Below are 23,434 nucleotides of genomic sequence, written 5' to 3'. Positions count from 1 at the left end.
TTTAAAACCGAGTAGTTTCATACGGGAGCCATTTTGTCCGTCCATAATCTGTTGGGAATGGCTTAATGTAAGCTGGAATCCAAGCATACCTATTCGAAACATCTACTAACGATCCACTGCTTTCTGATCGATCTATGCAAGGTGAAATCTAATCAGCTTTTCATCATCTGCCTTTCAAAGAAGGCACTATATGTTTCAACTATCTGTGTTTACCGAAAATTAGCTTGAACTCGCAATTCATCTTGAGCCTCCGAACGAGCTCTTTGTCGATCCCATCCACAATAGTTATAGTTAGGTGGTCTTATATCCAGCCACAATTTATTAGAACTTTTTACTCAACTAAATACAGCCTTAAAGAGCGCATACTCACTGCACTTTAAATGCATTCATTGCCAATTACTAACTTACATATGTGTACATACATATGCATTCAAGTTTACTACACCATTTACCGCTCAACTTCAGCTTCGCGCAGCAAAAGCAAAATAACATGCTGGCAAGAATATATTGCATGAAGCTAAAAACTGCACAGCAGCTTCACCAGCGACGATGTAAAGTCCAACGTAAAGTCGAGCAACAAAAGCAGAGAGACTAAAAGAAGGACCGCAAAGTCGTGGGTGATACTAAATACAACACCAAAAATACAATTTATTGCGTCTACAATTCTACAAAATACTTAACAGGATGCAGCGTTTTGCAAACACAAACGCATAATGGGCACCTTCATACACACTGAAATACATATGTATAGCCCTAGACGAGAGCATGTGAATATTTGTTGGCTCTGCGTTTATATGCGATCCTCCGAAGCCTCTGGAGGCGGACTATTATCTATTATGCTTTGTTCACACGTAGCATTAGCCACACTCTCTGTGCTACGTACATATGTATGATGAGCTTGCAGTTGGAGAAAATGTTTGCTCTTTTATAATAAATATTTTCCTGTATTATTGTGCATTCTCTTTTTCTTTGTTGCCTCAATTGTGTTTAAGCTGCGCAGAAAATGTATCTCATAAATTAAATGAAATTGTGTGGTACCCATTCGTTGCTGCAATGTTCTTTAAAGAGGTTTTGTTTGTTTTTCATCACTTGTATGAAACAAATGTGTAAGTAAACTGGTAATGTGAACGTCCTCAGACAGGCGACTCAAGCATCTTTTATTTATAATCGGCTACTTTTACACTTTCATAATTCTTTCACGATGCTTATGGCGATTTTATTTTTTTTCTTTTAGTTTGAAGTGGGTTTTAACCTTTTCTTTGGATACTGCTTGAACCAGGGGTGAAATTTCGATCCTACCGGGTGAAAGTACGCACTGCTGACCACTCTTCTACAGAGCAAAAGAAAATATGTATTTTGTACAACCTACAACCAAGTAGAGTCAAAAATTGTGCTTCTTAAAGTTGTGTGTCGATTATTTTCTTGTCGAAACTCGTGGCTTCTTCTGACCACCTTTTATTTATCTTCACGACGAAGTGTGTTTTAAGCCAAGTTTTGCGGTATGCCCTCATCCTGAAAGTTGGTATCAGGCAGCGTGGTTATCTTCTTCGCAAGCTCGTCTGCTGTAATTGACCTGGCACCCACACAATGTGGATAGAAGACTTAATAGCAATTTTCGACAAGGTTTCACAGCATTCCAGTGACTTTATAACTGCTTGGCTATCGGAGTATATAGTTACTGAGGGTAGATTAAGAGAAGATTCGATAAGCCAAAGTGCAGCCTATTTAAAAGCCACGAGCTCTTCTTGGAAGACACTATAGGGTTATGTCAGTTTAAACAGATGTCTAATGAGAGGTCCTTTGGGCGTATCCCACTCGCTACTCTTAAATTTAGTTTAGAATCATCCTACCAGTTCTTCCGCGAAGGCATGAGATTAAAGAACTTCTTCTCGAGCCCGAGCGGCGGTTTTGTGTAGCTGGGGACCTTGTGTAATTTATTAAATTTTTGCACATGCACTTCTCAACTGCCATGTATAGAACTTTCTTAAGTTTCCGGAGATGTTTGCGGACTCTGCTTGGCTTACAATCATGCAGAGGTGGTAACAGTACCTACTGTTGAGTTATTCACTTAAATTTTTTTAAAGCTTCCCACAATCTTCTGTTCAGCTATTTCAATAGGGCCTGTTTCTGTTACCGCTTTTTTGAGAACCGTATCCGGTCTTTCCCTTTGAAACCGGACTCGAAAGAACGACGACACCGACATAACTCTACTTCACCTTGACCTCGCCAACTCGGATTATTGGCTAGTCTCTTGTGCATAACTCGTCGTTTCACAGTTTACTGAGTACCAGAATCTTCTTTGGATCCTGTCGGCTAGTTATCTGGTGCTACTGAAGTGATTGCTGCCGATCGATGGCATTCTGAGATTGAGGAAAATATGAAATATGAAAACATGAGCTAGACAAACCGAATTCTTTCACGAGGGAGGTGACACCCAGAGTAAGAAGAGTTCGATATATTTACCAATAAAGGTAGGTATGAACATATATAAACCAAAACTTGTATTACAGAACCTGTTTGGTATTAGCTAGAGTGCTGCCCATTGCATTAAGTTGAGTTTGGCACAACTGGTATAAGCGAAATGTCACATTCGAACATAATTGGTGTATACCGACATGGGGACATGGATGAAAGCCTTATTGGTCAAACCCATCACTTCCTTATATTTGCGCCAACCTTTTGCATTTTTCAATAATGCTTCATAACTCAAAGAGTCACTAGTTTCCGAGGGTCCAAACTCCGTGGACATAGGTTCTTTTTGGCAACCATGCAGCAGCATTTGGCCCTGCCTTCTCTTTATTACCTGATTCTCCCTCATTTCTCTCCGCTCCTGGGGAGTTGTTAGCGATTATCATTAAGAAGTCGTCGGACTTCCACATCCAGGAGATCGTTAGAAAAAATTTGCCTGCGGACTCACACGCATTGTAAGCGGATGGTCCAACGCTGAGGAAGAATAAAGAGGTACGAGACACCCATGATCTTGCACCCGCTGTAGGCTCTGTGATGGTTGAGCCCTCCAGTATACAAGGGCCTGCCGTAAGACCAGTTGGATTTCCACACGCGTTTTTAGTCGGTAGTTGACTTCCTATTTTTGTACTAAAACTCTGTGTTTATTAAGTAAACTTCTCAAAGTGAGTTGAGTAAATCAGTCCTCTGGCCCTATTGCCTAATCCACTTATATGTGCAGGCATTAACACTAGGTTTTAAGAGAGATCTTAGGAAGATATTTATAACACTAAAAGTTTATAGAATTAATTTTAAATTTCTTAATAGTCAATATTTCCTATAAAACACAAAACGCGTTCCTGCGTCAGGCGATTTTTCTTCTTTTTTCTCTCGCTTTTATCTGCTCTTTCTTACCATTATTACTTTTTAAAAATATCTCTAAACTATTCGCCAGTACTTTCTTTCGGCCATAAAAGCCATTAATGTGTTGAAAACTTCAAATTTATGTTTCACCCTCTGGCTTGCCTGCTTCCCTTTGACAACGAAGGACTCCTATGCAGCTATGCGTACCTAACTTAATATATTTTTAAATTCACCCACACACACTAACTGCATGTGGCTGTGTGTTATTTGTGTTTTGATTACGCGCTCAAATTGCTGCTATGATTGCGCACCGTGCCAGACAGTGTGACCAGGTTGGTCTTTTAGAGGCTAGATTTAGCATTTAATTTTAAGCCATAACCTCAGAATTTTCGGTTTGACTTCGTGGCCTTTTTTGCTTAACATATTTTTAGAGAAATTCGGACCGGAGCTTACAAAAATAATTACCATATTAAAAAAAAATATTATTTCAAAAACTACCGTTTACCGTTCAAATATTACAATAACAGAGCAAATAACCTTTTCCTTGAGAAAATTCTTTCTTAGCTTTTTTGAAACAATTGATTTGTTAGTATTACTAGTGCACTCCGATGTAGAAAATAATCATATTTCTAACCGATTTTTTTTCGATTCCTAAACTGACCTCCATTTCGCATACCATGGAATAATGTGGCCGTTTTAACCTGAAAGATGTTATTTTGTATTTTGATGGGAATGATTTAAAAATTCATAAAAAAACAAAGAAATAAATAAACTGTCTTCTTTTTAACTTCATTTTTCACAGGGTAGAACTTTTTCTAACCGTTTTTCAAAACCAATTTAGCCTCGCTTTTTGTGATCTTCTGGCCACACTGGTGCCACAGCTGTGCAAAGGTGTGAATTTTCTTTGAATCCTTGTAATCGCTGCGCTGATTGCTTCGCCACTATGGCGTGTAGTCGTCGTTATTTCTGGTGGTACGAATGTATGTATGTAAGTAGTTGGCCTTTAGGATAGCCAGCAGGATGTGAAAATGTGTGCGTGCGTGCGTTTATGCATAAGACTTTAACCCAGCCTTTGTTGCAGGCGTTAGTTGGTTTACTGTAATTGCAGTTCAAACTTATTTTAATGGTCGATAAGCTAACAGCGGCTTAAACTTCAGCGCTGGTAGTGATAATGGGTAAACACGCTATTTTCAGTTAAAAAGTGTCTGCAATTTTATGTTTTTTTTTTTGCTTCGAGTTGTCTATGAAAATATTTTTTTATTTAACATTTGTAGCTAATAGTGAGCCAACAAGCCCAGGCATCCTAAAGTCTTGTGCCTATACATATGAATGCATAGCTAATAATGAAACAACACTAAAAGCGCAAATCTTGTACGAGTATATTTTTAATTTCATAATCGTAACTTTCCATATCCAATTTAGTAAAATTTTCCTGCCGGGACTATCAAAATATATAAGCAAGCAAAAAAACTACAGAAAATATTCCACATCCTAAGACATGCTCGCACTGGGTAGCGTCGTTATCCTTTTTTGCCTTCGGTAATGTCCTAAGCGCTGTTCGATCGCTCCCCACTGCATTGTCAAAAGATTTTCACATAATTTCTGAAAACTTTACCATCCTCCATATATTATCGCAGCGCACTTAACACTCGCAAATGACACATCATCGCACATAAATTTTCTTTGAAACTCAAAGCATTTCATTCATTGTAAGTGTGTCCTTCGATTAGGGAATATGAAAATGCTTCTAAGCTATATACTATAGTTTTTTTTCTTTTCCCTATTTCGATGTCAGCATAGTACGCGTGAGTGGTATAATACTAAAAAGTTTCGATGAGTGGCTTTTGCTGCCATAAAGCAACTATAACTATAACACAAAAGAGCTTACTTGTGCTTAAAACTGAAATTTATCGTAACTAGTATGTACGTATGTACATTTTACATACATAGAGAATTCGGAATTTGTAAAGCTCAAATTTGAATATGCATGCATATGCACATTAAAATAATGGCGTGCGTACATACAAATGTATGTAGTTAGACTTTAGTTAATCAACGGATTGAGATAAATGTATGTGAGAGAGTGAGTGAATGAGTAAGTTTGTTGCTCTTCCAAGCTAAAACATCCTTGCGTATTGCTATAAAAGCTGCCGCACAGATAGGTTATAACCTGGATTAATACTTGTATGTAGGATATTTTCAAACGAGAGTTGTCAAAAGTTACAATCATTAAGTTAATAAGTTAAAAAAAATATTACAATACATACATAGATGCATAACGAAAGGGGTTCCAAAACGATTTATTTCGAAAATATTTTTAAGAAGGTTGCCACCTGTTTAAAAACTTAAAATCGACTACTTTTTAAGTTAAATAAAACATTTCAAAGGGGTTCAAAACCTATTTAATTCCAAAATATTCTTTAAGAGGGTTGCCACCCGTACAAAAACTTAAAGTCGTAAAATGGGTATCCAACATTCAGAAAAAAATATTTCCTTAAAACAAGGAAGCAGTATCCTTGTTTTAGAGTTACTGTTTTTTCCTTAACATTACGAAAAATTTACTCAATTTGAGAAGTTTTTCCTTAATTCAAAAATAGGGCATAATTTACTCTATATAAGTAATAATTTCCTCAATATAAGTAATAATTTCCTTAAATAATTTTGAATTTTGTCAGTGCTGTTAAGACAAAGTTAATTGCTTTCCTGGCTAACGTCGGCTGCGGCGTCGCGTGAAGACTACTGCTTTTGAATTATAATGAATGGGCAACAAAACTGCGGAGCAGAAATTTTTCTAGAGATTCTAAGAAAAAAGTTTGAAATTTTGATGGTAGTTTGTTTTTTTTTTTTTTTAATTTTCATCAAAGGTTATACTAGTATTTCAATTGAAGAGTGATTTAGAAACATAATAAATTAAAAAACCTACACGACTTGATATATTATTTTGCACACAGCTGTAGTTGTGCTAAAGTACCAGCAAAAAATGCGAAAATCTAATTCACGCACTCACACCTCCTACACGCAACGACTCGCAGAGTATTACAAATTTCTACTCATTTCTTGAGTTCCTGGCGCTTTAGGTGCTTTGTTTTGAATTTTCCCTCCTGGCAAGCACGCCCATTTTTCTCTCTCCCCCAAAAGCCTTACTCGTCAGCTACGAAGTGAAAAATGTCGGTTGACGCTGCAGCAGACGCTGATAGATGTGTGGCCCGTCACCAGCATGCAAGCAGTAACGACACAGTGCGACTTTGAGCATAAAGACGAAAGGAAAGATTGGAATTCGAGGTAGCAGACTTGAAATTGCCTCCGGCTGACTAGCTGACTGACTGACTGACTGGTTGGCTGGCTGGTTCTCGATGTAGCCGCTTTGACTGATGCTGCTGCTGCTACTGCAGCTGTTGTTGTGACTGTGAAATACTTGGCTGTCAAGATTGTTGTCATTTTTCAATGCAACACTTTGCGTGTACATCGCCCCTACGAAATGAGCAATGAGCGGGCGTGTGTGTGTATGCACGTGCGTGTGCGTGTCCTGACTAGAGTTCGGTGGCAGCTTGTTTGTGCCTCACAAGAGCGTCTGCTGACTTGGCTATGTTTCAAAAAAATTGTTGTTGTTTCTGCAGCTGTTTTTTTTTTTATTGCTCTCATTGCCATGTTGAAGTAAATTGAATGCGATTTTTTTTTTGTGCTTTGCCTCTCTGAAATGTAACAACAGAAAATATCAGGCGAAGGATCCGCAGAAGGGCGCCTGAATACGATTGACAAGTAAGTGCTGCTATCTTGCGTGCATATGGGTGACAGCAATCATAAGTGCGGGTAAATCACCACTACTAAAATCTGTTTTTCTTTTTTTTTCAATTTAGGTCTTCCTTAGCGCCATTTTTGAAGCCATTTTCAATTCACGCCCTTACCAACGCCTATTTCCTTTATTTAGCTTCTTTTCTTGCTTTACCATCATTGCGCCACGATTCTTCTTCTTCTGCTTATTGTCTTACTGTTATGTCGTAGTAAAATCTAATTTTTTATGTTGGAAATGATGCGCCGCATATGGGGGGCATTCACGCACTCTGACACACATACATATGTACATGGATGCTAACCGCATTGCCCTTTTATGTTTTTCGAAAATACATTGCATACCCACAGGCGACTACTTGTCTGACTGGATAAAAGTCCTTGATGCTGCCATAATCTAAGGCAATTTAGTTGATTTGATTTGTGGCGAACACTAATGCGCAGTACACATTCAAATGTATGTACACATCTAGGTGTAAGTGTATGTATGAATGCGCATAAATACTACATAAATATGTTTTTCCGAATAAACGTATGCTGAATATTTAGGGCACTTTGTAACATAGTCTGAGGTTAGAGGTAAAACACAAGTCAAATGCTAAGTTTTACTTTTCGTGGAAGTTTTAGTTAGGAATTGGCCCCTATCCTTACCAGATTTGTATCGATTTATAGAAGTAGTCATTAGGATTCTTACGATTTTTGGCAAACTTGAGGGTCGCTTGGTGTTCCACTTTGGAGACTTCCTGCACTTTTTTGAATAAACTCGGTCTCAGAGGTTTCATTCGCGCTTGGTAGCGCAAAGCATAAGCAGTAAAGACTCTACCAAGCTTTATTGGCTCCTGGCTTCATGTAGTCCATGCATTCGTCGCTACCATTGCTTGGTTTCTTCATCTATAGATTTTAAGAGTGGTTTTTGTATGGTACCTATATGTTCGGTTTCCCATTCCATCCATTATTTCATCGAATAAGTATTCAGTCCCCTACTGCCGTCCCTAAATTGGAGCGCTAAGCGTAGCGTTTTCCATTATCAAGGAGTGTCAGCGCGCGCTATCCCCAAATCAATGCGGCGTAATTTTTGACGTTTCCTCATTTCCTCTCGTTTTTATTCGCGTTTCCTCTTTCACTTGTTTATCCTTACTCTTTCTTTCCTTCTTCTGCATGTAACTTCAACACGTAACGCGCTGTTAAAAATTTAAATTCCATTTGCTCGGCGCTCTATTGTGGGATGCTTCATACAAATTGTATGGGCATGAGGATTTTTGTCAGTTCCTTGGCGCTTGTCCCTTAGTGGCAAGTGATGGCAACTACTCACGGCTAGCTTCTCCGCTGTTTCTCTGCTTCTTTGCTATTTTCGGACGAAATGTGTTAAACGTTTTTTGCTTTTATCGCTGCGTGACTAACAGCGACTGTCGAAGACGACTTCTGATAGCGACAAACTGGTGCTTCTCTTGCAAGATCTGTTATAAAGGTAGTGTTTCTTCTTTAATAACTCCTATTACTTCTGAGTTCTGTGCCTGAGGAAAGCTACGCACCCGAATAGAATTGTCTGTGTAGATACAATAAAAAACTTAAGAATTATTACAATATATTGGCGCATATACAATGTGTTAGTATTTGGCCGAGCTTCTCCTCTAATTTGTGGCGTGCGCCTTGATATTGTCACACAAAGGGGAGGGCCCACAGTTTTGCGCCTACCATTTTTAAGAGAAGCTATTTTCCATGGCAGCCAGTGAGTGCATTGAAAGTAATCGCAATTACTACTTTTTTATTTCATTAAAATGTCGAAGTGAAACACATTACTCGTTTCACATTAGCTATGGACAATGTCGGTGGCAACGTAAGGAAACTGTAATAATAACAACAACCCATACCTTGCTTCCATGAAAACCCTCGATTGGCTGGCATTACTATAGCAATAGAGTGCAAATCCATAGCAATTTAGCCTATTTTTATTTTGCCGTAATAAACAATTGCCGCTCTAAGAATAGTTAGTGGACGAGCAGTAACATTTACACTTGCAGACAACAGATCAATAGACATTAACACATTCTAAAAATTTTAAACTAATACATAGTGTGAATAAAATAGTAAGAAATAAGTGGAAAATAGTTAAAAAAAAAATGGGCAAAAAGAGCAAAGCCAACAAATTGGCCAAAATGTCGGAGGAGGAGCGAGCGCGTTATATGCAAATGCGCGCTGATATCGAGGAGGAGGCGCGGCGCCGCAAGGTGCAACTGATATCCCTCTTCATGAAGGTACTCTAGATACATACATACATATATTCAATTGAAATTCATTTTTATTTTTCTTCAAATATTCATTTGCTGAACAGAATAAACTTAAACGTGAAGAGGCTTTTTGTCGCCTGAATATGGCCAAAATCAATCAGGAATGGCGTTCGATTTTGCGACAAGTGAAAGTACAGGAATTGCGCAAGGAAATTGAAGAATTGCAGAAATTCTTTCAAGAACGACTCGATCGCAAAGACCGTATTATTAAACGATTGCTCAACGATATCGATATAGCAGAGGATATGTATTCGACGCTGCAGCAATCGCATATGGAAATTGTTAATAAAATGATTGGTAGGACAAAGTTAAGAGATATGTATATAGGAATGCATGTAGGAAAAAATGGTGTACCAATGTGACTCCTAAGAAAAATCACAGAGAATTGAAGAATTGTAGTATAAAGGAAATTGAAACTGTTACTCACTCACTTTTTTTGCATTTTAGGTCTCCAACAACAGCGTATGCAATTCTTGAAAGACAACTATGAGCAAAATAAAATAACTCAATTAAATGAGTACGAGAGAGACTACATTGATTTTCAAGAAAAAAGACAGTGTGCCTTGGAAGAACTCGAGTGTGTTAAGTATCAGCTGGAAGATGAAGGCGATAAGCGAGCCGCTGAACGTGAAGAAAGGCATCTGCAGAACTTGGATGATCTTAAGAGTGAGGTACGATAATACATTGGGCCTTATGCATAAAAAGTGAGCTTAAGCTCAGACTCAATTTTTGCACTGAAAGGGTGAGCTCAAGCTCAAGAATTTGTACTGAAAAACGAGTCGGAGCTTAAGCTCACTTTTTATGCATGAGGCCCATTATACTATTTCGACTCTACTTCCGTCTCTCAGGAAAACTTAAGCTTGCAAGTATGGTATTACAGTGAAAGTTCCTATTCGTTTAGTGTGTAGTATTTGAAGCTGAAATATACGCTGGCAGAAATCTGCCAGCGTTGGCCTTGGCTGATCTGAACTGTCAAAATATGAGTAGATTCTCACCTAAATTAGAATATTTTAAAATTAATCTTTATGCCTTAAATATCAGGTATTTTTTACAGAAATATGTACATACATATATTAAATTATATCGACCGCTGTGGTGTAGTGGTAAGCAGTGCGCGCTTTCACACATCAGCACCTGGGTTCAAGCCCTGGTCAAAGCAACATCCCAAAAAAATAGAAAACGCTTTTCTTAACAGCGGTCGTCCCTCGGCAGGCAATGGCAAACCTCCGAGTGTATTTCTGCCATGAAAAACAGCTTCTCATAAAAAAATACAATCGCCGTTCGGAGTCGGCGTAAAACTGTAGGTCCCTCCGCTTTGTGTGACAACATCAAGGCGCACGCCACAAGTCGGAGGAGAAGCTCGGCCAAACACTAACATATGTGTAAGCGCCAAACTATTATTATTATTATTATATTAAATTATTTATTATTTTGATCACCTAGATTGTCTAAAAATGACTGTAAAAAAAGAAACTACAACACTTGTTCTTAAAAAAAAACGTTTACGCAGTAGGCGTAAACAAAAGTATACAGCACTTTGGGTTTCCTATTTCTGCGAGGTCATAACCTCCATAATCGTTTTCATAAAAAATATTTTACATGGTGATGGAAAAAATAGCTTTCCGAATTTCAGCAACCGAAAATTTTTATAAAATTCGCAAAAATTCGCAAACAATGACTAATGTGAGAAAACGGATAGTATATCGCAAAACAGCATCCTAAATATACCCCAAAAATATCCATAAATAATTTTCTCTACATAGATTGTTGAAATATCACATTGTGCATCGTCTCGGCAAGAAACATCATTGCTCCAAAACTCATTTGATTGCTGCCTTATTTTATGATAGAGCTTTCGAGCCGCTGCTTATCATCATCTAAAACTCTTCACAATCACATCTTTCTGACTATTTAATTTTTTTTTTTTTTCATTGAAAACCAATAAAATCTAAAAACTGAATCAGAAAATAAGACAATTAAATAAAAAAAGAAAATAGTGCTTAAAAATTAAATAAAAGAATTTTACTTTTTAAAACAATATAATCTAAAAATTAAAGGAAAAAGGAATTAACAAACCAAAATCAAATTGTATTAAAAAACAAAAAATAAATAAAATAAGGAAACTAAAACATATTTATCTTTTTTTAAAAATTAAATCTAAAAATGAAAAGAAAATTTAAGTAAATTAAAACAGATTGACTTAAATAAATAATAAGTTAAAAAAAATATAAAAAAAATATTTTTTTTTTTAAATAATAACACCTAAAAATTAAGAAAGAAGAAAAATTAATCAAAGAAAAAAATACATAAAATGAGTTTCTAAAAATTAAATGAAATTGAAATATATAATTTTTTTCTTTTTAAAATAATAAAGTCTAAAAATTAAAAGAAGTCCGAGCAATGGCTTAGCACTGTGGGAGTAGCCTCTCTGGTTAAGATATCTCTTGCTTCGTTTAATTCGCTTTGTGGCTCGGCAACCACAGCAATTGAAAATTTGTGTGTTCAACAAGGACGATGAGTTTCATTAAGCACTCCAAGGCCAGAAAGGATTTAACCTAAAATGATAGGTATATGAATAGGAAAACAGATAGTTGAAAAAAGGGCTATCTAGAAAGCATGCCGTTGCACATTAGGTCAAATGATACATTTGGCTGTGCGAAAGTCCGATTTCGTAAAGGCAGTTTTACATTATTTTTTGTTGCCATTCTGTAGGGAATACTCCAAAATAACAGAAACTTCACTTAGTTTTTGTAAAATAAAAAACACCGTTATACAGCAATAAACCAAATTTACACTTTCAAAACGTTACTGATACGTTGTTTGCGCAACCGGTTTATTTTGTAAATTTCAAGTGCATTGTTTTTGCAAAGTTCGAATAAATAAAGGATAATTTTAAATGGGAAACAAAACTATATCTAAGTGAGAACCTATGTCCCAATTTAAAAAAGTTACTTTTTATCATTTGTTTGCAAATAAACTGACTTATTTGCATAACCTCAAAAATTTTCTGATTTATTTCCATTTATGATTTTATGTAAGCTTTTACAATTTTGTTAACTTTCGGCAAACAAAATGGAATCGGAAATGCATAAAATAAGATGTAATGAGTTGAATTTGTTTTACTTAACTTGCCGTTTTTAGCCGTTTTCAAGAAAAACGGTTTTTTTCTGGGCTATCATGCTATCACAAAAGGCAAGTTGTTTAAAGTTTGGCTGATTGGAAAAAGAAAAGCCTTTTTCGGTTGTCAACCATGTTGAAAAAAAATTTGGCGCTGCTGATATTTGCGAAAGTTCCATGAAACTCTTAGAAAAAAAACGCGTATTTTTTACAATTATTTATCAAATAAATATGAAAATTATGGGAAACAATTTGGAAAGGATGCTAAAATATTTAGATCTAAAAACATAGCGTTTCTTGCTGATGAGGTTCTTTTCGAAATCGAAAAGCCAACTGTGTCGACCATCAGCCGGATTCTAACTTTCGCTATCGCTAAAGTGCTAAAATAGGATAGCTAACCTATTTTCGAATTTTTAGCTATCTCCAAAAATATCTCCAACATTTTTTGGTGATAAATAATCCATTTTAATGGTGATAAATAGTAAAAATGGAAGTATGTGATAGCAAACAAAAATAGCAGCCTCAATTTGGATTACATTTCATCTCCTGTAGCGTAGCCGAGGCTATGTTACAAATACACTAGCGCCTTCGCAAAAAGGCAAAACCTTGAGAGAACTTACGGACTGAAATCTCGATTTTTTTTTACTCAAAGTGAATAGAGCTTTGAACATTCTTTTAAAAAATTAGTTTCATAAACATTGGTATTCTTTTCAGGAAGTAACCAGCAATTTTTGGTAAATGTGCATTTGTATTCTGAATATAAATAATATCGGTGGAGAATTTGGAAATACTGAAACCTCAAGNGTATTCTTTTCAGGAAGTTACCAGCAATTTTTGGTAAATGTGCATTTGTATTCTGAATATAAATAATATCGGTGGAGAATTTGGAAATACTGAAACCTCAAGTGAAAACGAAGTGTTTTATGAAGACTAACTGCTTTAAGAATCTCTCCTCAAGATATATGTGCGAGACATGTAGTAAATATTTTTCTTTTTTTAATTTAGGAATTTCGATAATGCCATAACTAATCGCTAGAAGAAACCATTTATGTACATGTGACCATACTTATTTTATTATGTAGCTCATTTTAAAGGGGAGGGGGTTGAGTATGGTAAGAAAATAACTTGTGTCAAAACCAAGCTAATTGGACAATGTTTTTGAGTACTACCTAAACACATATACTCATCATTTGAACATACAAAAAAGCAGAAAAGTCTGTTTTATGAAAGCCAAGTTTGTTTAACATTTGATTTACTGCCTTTACACTTGTTTTAACGTTTGCCATCTTTTTACATTAAAATAATGCAATATTTTAGCTGCTATTAATTTCGCACAGAAAAAGTAATCATTTGACCTAATGTGCGTGAGTACGGAGAGCTTGAAATGCTGGCCGACAGGAAAAACGCCCGAAAATTTTGCCAGAGAGTTAGGCGATTTACGGAAGGTTTTAAGACCAGGGCGAACTCTTGTAAGAACAACAATGGCGACCTAGTGACTGATGTCCAGAACGTACTTAAATTATGGAGGGAACACTTCTCCATCCTACTGAATGGTAACAGCACTGAAAGCTGTGGAGAAGACGAACCCTGCTTGAAGAAAAACAAGGCTGCTGAAGCCCTGATCATTTTTGGTTTAATAAAAATACAGTTAGATTTTGAAATGCTAAATTCTTTTTATAGCTTTGCGGTGCATAAAAACTTTTGTGGTGTCTTACCTCGTACATGCATACAAAATGCAAGTACATAAATATGTATGTATGTATGTATGTAAGTAAATACTTCAATTGAAAACCACGCTGAATTCCTGCCAATCATCACAATTCACCTTCGCATATTCACTCATGCAGTGTACGAGATCACGCGAGTAGTGACACTTGTCACGTCGACGCTGTGATTCCAGATAATGAAAGCAGTCCTGTATGGTGTCTGTATAAAAATTGCGTAGCTCGCGATCGCGCAACTCACGTGTCAGGCCATATTGTACCTTATAACGATCCGGATAGTCGTCCGAATTAAGCTAAAAGTGTTAAAAGGTAATGTTAGTTCGGTGCTGACGCTGAACGCCAGCATAACTAGGAATAGCTACCATGTTCATTTCTTCGAAGAAACAATGCACCACACAGGCAGCATCTGCGGTGTCGTTGTTGGAACCTTGGTTATTGTTGTTGTTGTTGTTTTTATTGAAATTATTCTGCGATTGACCTCTTTGACTGTTGCCGCCACCACCACCACCACCACCACCACCACTGCTGCCAGAATTGCGACCACCATTGTTAGAGTTGCCATTGCCGCCACCATTTCCGCCGCCTCCGCCACCATTAGCATGGCTATTGCCATTACTATTACCATTCTCATAGCGGCCGCCATTATTGTTGCCTGTGGATGAGGAAGACGATGATGCAGATCTATTGTTGTTGTTGTCTGCGCGATTATTTTGATTGTTTTGTTGGCGTTCACGATTCCGATTGCCACGATCGCGATCATAATTCCCATTGTTATTGTAGTTGTTGTTGTTGTAATTATTATTGTTATTGCCATTATAATTATCGTCATCATCGTAATCATAATTATAGTCGTAACGCGAATTACTTTTGTACTGCGTACCGAAATTCGATTGATGCAAGGGTCCATAGTGCTTGTTGTTGTTGTTGTTGTTATTGTTGTAGAAACCCGTTGATCCTCCATTGTTGAGATACATTTTTTCGCCGATCTTGCGCATACAACTGCGCGTAATACGTTTTAACTCAGACTCAGAGGGACCATCGTCTGTGCGGCACTTCAACGAGTAGCTGGTGGAGATTAGGAGTAACACTGAAACGCAGACACGACCAGATGCGCACGCCAGCGATTGCCTCGACATGATCACCTCGCTTGATACTTTGCAACCGATTTTTGGCTATTTATAGTATTTTATACGCCTTATGTAAAGTATGCATGCATTCATATTTTGTGATTGTCAATCAAAACTGCATGCGATCGCTGATGTGACAGCGATGAACAATTTGTAATTGCGAATGAATTTTTTTTTTTTATATTAGGTATAAAAATAGGGACACAAACAAAAAAATATATATTTTACTATATTAATCTCATTCAATCTCAATCTTCCACCATAGATGCAACTCTACATCGAGAATATCACCCAAAAAGGTGAGACGAAACTCGAGCGTCTGTGGCAGGAATATCAAGATGTGCTCTCCGGTTATATGCAACACACAGAGAGCTTCTACACCGAGTACATAGATCTGAAGGAGCGTGATGAGGAGAGCACGAATCTTATACGCGATCATTGTTATGAAATTGAACGAGCCAGCGATCAGTTAGCCCATCTGAAATTAGTCTATGCCGATACAGTGGATGGAAATGAAGTGAAAACTATATACTTCATCAAGATTAGAGATGATCTACAGCATCGTTTAGAGAAGTCTAAAGCTGATTTCGAAACCGAACAAAAGGCCGACGAAGAGCGTTTTAAGCTAATGAGTGTTGTGAGCTACAATACACTAAAGGTAAGTAGGTACATACTCGTACAACTTAAATGCTTGCGCGTAGCCGTCAATATTAAAACTCACTTAACATGATTGCAGCATCTAAAAAGCATCGCTGCTGAGGGCGAAACCTTACTCCAATTGGCATTCATTTGTCGCAAACATGAAACCGAACGAGAGCAACTGCTACCTTTAGGCTTGCCGCCGCTTAGCAAGCCGATGTTTGAGGAGGCACAAAGCTCTGAAGAAGTGGAAGCAGCGAAGGATTTAGAACAACCGTCTAAACATTTGGATGAGGTGAGTAAAGGCATTAAGTACTCTCTGTACTTTACATACGTATAGTGAAATCGTTAGCTTTTGTTAGATATAAGGCTAACGATTTGACTCGTACTCGCTTATTTTTAAGAGCCATTATCATTAGGTCAAGGGTGTTGTAAGAAAAATAAGGCCGCAATTAGACCATAGGCATTAGTCATTTGTGTAACCACTACGAACGGTGAACGGTTGACCTTTAAGGAAAAATGCTGCTTTCCAAGAACGAAGTTTCGCAGGCGGTAGATGTCGATTCCGATGGCCGATCAAAAAGGTGAGCTGGGCACTTGTAAAAATAGCTACGGCACCGTTGGTTGTATGGAAGGCCCATTTTAAACGCATGTTCGCCTATGGGCCAATGTCCTGTTATCGTGGCTGTTAATTAGACTGCGTCATTCCTCAACCTCTTGAAAAGTTCTTCTGTCTTTGGCTTGTCATAATGCGGCCATATGTTCCTTGCAGTTTTGAAGGTTTGGAGGTTGTTCCAACGCGAATCAACCATAGGTAAGAATTGCAAATGCAGTTCACTTTTGATGAGTCCGAGTGGACAGTTCAGTGTCTCTGCTTCGGATTCAACAAGAGATGATCCAGCCTTAGCTAACTCGTCAGCCCCCTCATTTTCATATATGGTCCTATGGCCGGGAACCCAGATGAGGGGGAGACATCTCTATTAACTATTAACTTGGCCATCGAGCTTAACGTACATTTGCAATCTCCGACTGTTATCCACTTTTTTACCGGTGATTCGCAGCACTTCACCTTGGAAGAAGCCAGAAAGTTCGATAGTCGCAACGAGAGAGATACATTCAACGTTTCGGATAACACCACCGCACCCACACCGCAGTCCTTTTTGGACCCGTCAGTATAGATGCCACTACTCCAGAAGGAAACTTCACCTGAAAGTTTTTCTTGAAGTATTTCGTAGGAGATATACATATGTATGCTTAATCTGATTGTTTCTCTGATTTTTTGATAAGTTTGTCAAAAATGCCACTATGACCGTGCTGCAGTGCCCTCCAGCAGACTGACTCTTTGTATGTCCACATATGTATATATTTTAACTCATTAATCCTCTCTTCATCAAACACAGAACACTTTCGACAATTGGGTGTTGATGGAAAATTTCTGGCGTCGTGTCAACAATGCACGCGTTGATGTCGTCTGCATGAAGCGACAGAAGAAATCGCTTGAAAACGAAAATGCTCTACTCAAAGCACAGCTCCAGGAGCATCTAATCAACTTGAATATCAGCAATGGTTCCAATCTGCACGTCAACGACTATCTAGCCAAGCGACCGAGCAGCATGCGTGTGGATCGTGTGCAGCAATTAGTGAAACACGACGACCAGCGACAAACGAAATGTCGCAGCGCTACCGAGGCACGCCGCTCGTCGGGAAGTTTCAACAGCAGCAACAGCTTTAGACGCCCCATCACTGCGTGCATTGAGGCAAATTTCACCAGCACCGTGCGGACGGCCCGTCTGCTGCGCGGCAAGCCGAAACTGGCGAAAATTGAGTCATTCGTGCGGATGTAAGCTTTTTTCGGCGTTCAAAAAGTTGTTTCTAGCTGGTATGCCATTAATTATGTCGACAAAAATGGATAATTAATTTCATAGCATTTAAGTTATAAAATTTATGTGTAAGTTTAAAGTGACATAAATTGTCGCACGACAGCGGATAATTAAAAATAATATTCAATCGGAACGTTGTTATCCTTTTATATCCGTTCATTGATATTCAGCTGAATGTGAGCTGTCATAAATTTGGCGACGATGATTTATTGAAATTGCAAAAATTAACTTGAATACGAGAAATGCGCGCGTGATTGGGTGGTAGAGGGGGGGAGGCGAACGTTTGCGGCTCTATTTGTTTTTATGTGTTAGGTTGCGCTGCGAAATTTATTGTTGTGATTTAGAATCGAAAATTAAATTTTGTATACAGGAAATAGCAGTGGAGCTGCGGGTGCTGAGGTCGCGCCAATCGCGCATGCAGCTGTTTATCTGTAGGCTCCTCTGGCACGTCTGGCAGGCATATTCTTTGACAGCTTTATTCTGTTGCTGTTAAAATGTCGCTCACACGCTGTGTCATTGAAAATTATAAAACAAAAATTACAGCCAACAAATCAATTTCAGCAAAATATGCATGCATGTATAACAGTAATGCCAACTGATAGCGACGACAGACAGCTGGAAGCCCTGAAAGTGAACAATAATAACAATGTCATCTCTATGTACATACTATGTATTCAACAGTCGCCACTCACCCTACTGGTAGGCACTATTCATTATATATTCATGTCAAACGTTGAAAACCATTTGTCAAAAATCTCCAACGCAACAAAACTACAAAAACACAAACAACGATGATACTGGCGGCAGCTTTGTAAAACGCGAAACAAAAAATGGCGAATATTTTTTTAGAAATTATTTCAAATGTCACCAAGCGCCACCGTCCATGAGTAGCGTTGCACCCACCCCACAGTTATGGATGTTATCACAGCCAGCCGCCATCCGCGGAGCACGGTGTCAGCACATTTACGATGATGTTATGCGTCAACTGCTGCCACGTAACCCACAGTGGTGGATACATAGTATTACATTGGGTGGTCCGTAACCTTCGGTCACGATTTGTCGATAATAGGTTTTGAACTGTAATGTGTTTGAAGGACAGACAGATTTTAAAGCCTAGCTGAGAAAACGGCACTAAGTAGGGTAATATTAATTTCCGCTGATAGAAACTTAGTCCATTATAAAGGCGACATTTATAGATTATTCAAAGAGTAATAAATTACTGGAAAGTGTAATAAATTACTGAACGAACGGCGAAGGAGTTTGTTCGCTTGGTCGACGAAGTTGAGTCCTGAGGGAAAGTGAAGGTTATACTATTCATTCCAGTGAAAGGAAAGCGCAGCAGGCATACTGTAAGGGCAGATCCTTGGCTTGTATCATCGAGGAATCATTATAATTGAAGAAATATTCCCTGGCTGAACTCAGTTAATTTAGGGAGCCTTCAATAATGTCCGCGTGAAAGCAATAAGAAGGGCTTTCCTAGTGTGTGGCATTCAGCATTCTATAGTATGATGGATTAACTACAAGCATGATAGCTAGTCCGGGCGCCAGGCAATATCTATATTATCGGAGGGTACGATCTCTGTTTTGGCCGTGAACGCTCATACATCCACTGACACTACACATGACCTGGATCAATTTAAGCTTTGCCACTTGGGTGTTTCTTGCTGTTATGACGGCGGTCACGTCGTCTGCGAAGGGGACAAGGAAGTCGCTGTCCGGCATTTCCGTGCCCAGCAGACTGTCATACGTGGCGTTCCAGAGGTTCGGGCCAAGTACAGACATCTGTGCCGCTCCGCCGGTTATACATCTTTTTCTCAGACCTTTTGACATTGTGTCGTACAATAGCCAACGATCTCTGAGGTTGTTCTGAAGCATATTTAGTAACCTTTAATGAACGTTCCAAGGATTCCAACATATCGTCCCATCTTGCCGAGTTGAAAGCGTTCTCCGCCGAGACTAACAGCACTATTGACCGTGTCTAGTGCCAGGCTTCTTCGGCTTAATGTACCGCCTCGCCTACTAATTGCTTATATAGTTGAGTGGTGGGGCGCAATATCTCCACAGGCAATAAGGCCATAATGGCTTTATTTCGTTGGGCGATTGGAAATAAAACCATAATTTCGATACGCTCATCTGGCAAAAACAGTGGTGCCTCGGCTTGCTCCTCGGCGAACACTGTATCTGGTCTTAGCGGATGTGTGGGAAATAGTGCATTCACTATATACTTAACTCGGAACTGGGACCTCGTCCATCTCTTGCGATGGTGTATCGAATTTTTGCATGACTATTTTGTATCCGTAGCCCCATGGATCACGATCCGCTTCGTCACATAACGCTTTATTACTATTATTATCGTTATAATTATAATTATGGGCCATATGCACCGCGATCTCTAAAGTTATCTATTGTGCGTTTGTCTCCGCTTTTAAATAAATGATAAAAAAATATTAATAGTCAAAACTGGTGGGTGGCACATAGTTGGATAATTAACGGACAGACGTAAATAAAACTGAATGAATTTTTTATATTCAATTCTTTTGAAATCGCACGTACACTTCAAAAATTCTTTAATTGCGGAATGAAAAATTGAAGCAAGGAGAATAAGAAAATTTGCAATTTTTGTATTGTCTTCTTACATTTTTTGGTAAGACGAATGAAGGAATTTTCAAATGTCGCAAAAGTTAATGGCAGTGTTGTACAAAATACTTTAAATCTCTGACCTCGACAACAAATTTATCGCCATTGTACAAGCAAGCTGATGCCCACCACCGCTCTAAAGTGTTCGCCGAAAGCAACCCACCCAGTCGAGTCGTTTTCTTACTACCTTACTTTCTTAGCGCTTTATTGTTGCTACAGGTGTGCTTTAAGTACTAATTACTTTGGACAATTTTATTCTTTTCAATATTTCATTTCCTTTTGAATACAAAATTGAAATTTAAAAACTAAATTAATTATCTCCCTCGCTATGGCGCTTCCTATATATTTTTTTTTTCAATCTATCTTTGGCAAAAGTTATGTACAGTGACGAGCAAAAGAATTGGCACAGTAAATTTTTCGCAATATATGCAAAACTTTTTATTCTAATTTATTTTCGATAATTTTTTATAAAAATAAAGTTCATTTTACACCAAAAAACATAAAAATAAAATCGCTAAACTTTGTGCAATAAATGAAAGAAATGGTGTTGCTGATTAATCACCACGGCAATAAATCGGGGAGTCGCCAATGTGTTGCCATTGACGATTGTTCCCTGCTTTTGGTGGGAAAAATCAAATAAGAAATTGATATGTACATATCGCACATTTGCTGCAAGAGTATCATAATCAAAAATATCCAAAACTGGAGAAAAACGGCTTTTAAGTTTTGAATATATGTATGTGCACATACTCCCATAGTAAAAATAAAGTCATATGTTGTTCTAGTTGTAACTTAATTTTTGTTCTTTTCTTGACAATAGAGAGCGATGTACTTATTTTTGTTGAAGTTTTGTTTTTGAATATAAGTACATACATACAAATCGCCTAAAACTACCCACTGTACGATTGCGACCAGCAGATGTTTTACCTTCCAACTACGCGCCAACGAAGCGTAACAAGTGTGGCGACTGTCATTTTACCACACTGACAATGCAATGAACGGAGATTATTATTTTTTATTGTTGTTATTGTTCTTCTTAATATTGCTGTCACGACTGTTGAATTCCTTTACTTATTCAAAATAAATGACATAACAAAGGCAACAAACTCAGCTACAAACATAAGGCAAAATAACCAAATGGGAAGGAACTACATAAAATCCATCGCCAACTACCAACAACAAAGATAACAGCAATCACCTCCGGCCAAAGCAAACAAGCAACTTGGTTTTGTCGCAGTCAACAAAAAAAAAAAAAACAACAACAATACATAATACCTTACGGGGTGTAGTTTTGTTGGCATTGCAATTGCTTTGTGAAATCCTGCAGATTTACTTTATTCATTGCTCTAATGAAAAGTCAAATTGAAAAAGATTTAGAGCAATTTTCATAATTCAAAAAACAAAATTGCTAATGTGGCGCCTTTGTTCGGAATTCAAATATGAAGATCTAAAGCGACACATACTCACGAACATGTGTCTCTATTTAAGTAAACTCTAGGATTGTATGTGGTTTACATATACATACATATACATAAGTATCTTTACTCCATACGCGCTGAAGAGCTTTAAAATTTCCTGTCCAGAAGACTCATGTTGATTCAATCAAACCAATCGTCCGTTAAAACCACAAAATTACTACCCATTAGTGGTGGACGGAGGTTAGATGCTTCAATTACTTGCGGCTGATTTTCAAACCTCTCAAGCAACCTTGGATGCGCGAAGCCCGTATGCCCCGCAAACATATTCTGAGCGTTCAGAATATATGATTCAGATACATATGAGGCCAAAACTTGTGTTAAAAGAGTTTAAACTGAGCCGTATATGAGGCCAATAAGAGTCCAATATGACTCATATTGAGGCTCATTTGATGTATGAATTTAAGCTCATATACATAAGTAAATAAGTCGACTTTCGGAGGACTCATAAATGAACTCATTATGAGCGTAAAGGCTCCGAAATAGTACTACTAAATGACTAATTTATGACTCCAAATGTTTGTTGGGTATGTATGTATGTACATATGTATTCATATACTTAAGTATATTATCCATTAACTTCCATTCAATCAAATGCATCATATTTGCTTAATGCATTGAGTGCACAAACTTGCTTCATTGCAAATACATAGATGGGGTTAAGGGTTAAAGTAGATAATCAATAAATAGAAAATGTATGGTATGGAAATGGAAATATTTTTACTCGGCTCACACTCCCTTAACCCATTTATTAGTGTCCGACCGAAGCTGGAATTTTGGCCGAAGCCGAAATCTCAATTTTCTTTTCCTGAATTGAACCTTTTTCAAATTTAAAAAAAGGAAAAATACCAATAATGGAATATATTGACACTACGAAGAACAAGTGATTCATCTAATTATTCGTTTATTTCAACTTCAAAAGTATTTAAAGTTTGATGCCCTGCTGCACTTATCGTCACTTTTTGTCTTCATACGTGTTGAAGCCTGAAAGGCCACCTGCAGACTAAAATGAAACGGATGCTGGTATAACACTGAGTGGGGTGAGGCGGAAATTTCTGGCGGCAGAGATGACTCGCAAGTCAGACGCACTGTGTATGCCGCCTATTAGACTTACTTCAATGATTCAGGTAGGCAAAAAAATTCATATTTCAAAATATGGTTTTCGTTGGATGATTTTTTACAAATTTCGCCGTGGATTAATACAACAACTCATCGATAAACTTGATTAGATAAACTTTTCCACCTGCATATCACTGCCTGTGTCAGGAATTAACCTGCTACTCGGAAAATTTGACTTCAAGAGAAGGTTGCAAGTGTCCAGCATCGCCGCGATATAAGTTCCATCAGATTCTCTGAAAGAATAAAGCCCATCGTTCAGGTCCTGTTGAAATACACTTACACAGCCTGCACACTCTTTAATTTTTTTGGTATCACTCCAGAAGTCTCTTC

The 23,434-nt window shown here is 37.8% G+C and overlaps 1 protein-coding gene across 1 annotated transcript; it reads left to right on the top strand.

Moving 5' to 3' along the window:
• Positions 1-9,218: 9,218 nt before the first annotated feature.
• Positions 9,219-18,915, top strand: LOC108366397 (coiled-coil domain-containing protein 65). The gene is made up of 7 exons (XM_017620800.1): positions 9,219-9,353; positions 9,431-9,683; positions 9,834-10,057; positions 15,620-16,012; positions 16,091-16,288; positions 17,394-17,833; positions 18,723-18,915. Exons 1-7 carry the CDS (start codon positions 9,219-9,221, stop codon positions 18,913-18,915), a joined length of 1,836 nt encoding a protein of 611 aa, XP_017476289.1.
• Positions 18,916-23,434: the final 4,519 nt, after the last annotated feature.

This window comes from Rhagoletis zephyria, unplaced genomic scaffold (assembly GCF_001687245.7).
Source record: "Rhagoletis zephyria isolate East Lansing unplaced genomic scaffold, Rhagoletis_zephyria_1.1 Rzeph_scaffold_00040, whole genome shotgun sequence".
NCBI classification, from domain to species: domain Eukaryota; kingdom Metazoa; phylum Arthropoda; class Insecta; order Diptera; family Tephritidae; genus Rhagoletis; species Rhagoletis zephyria.
This window is presented reverse-complemented; position numbering and strand designations above follow the sequence as displayed.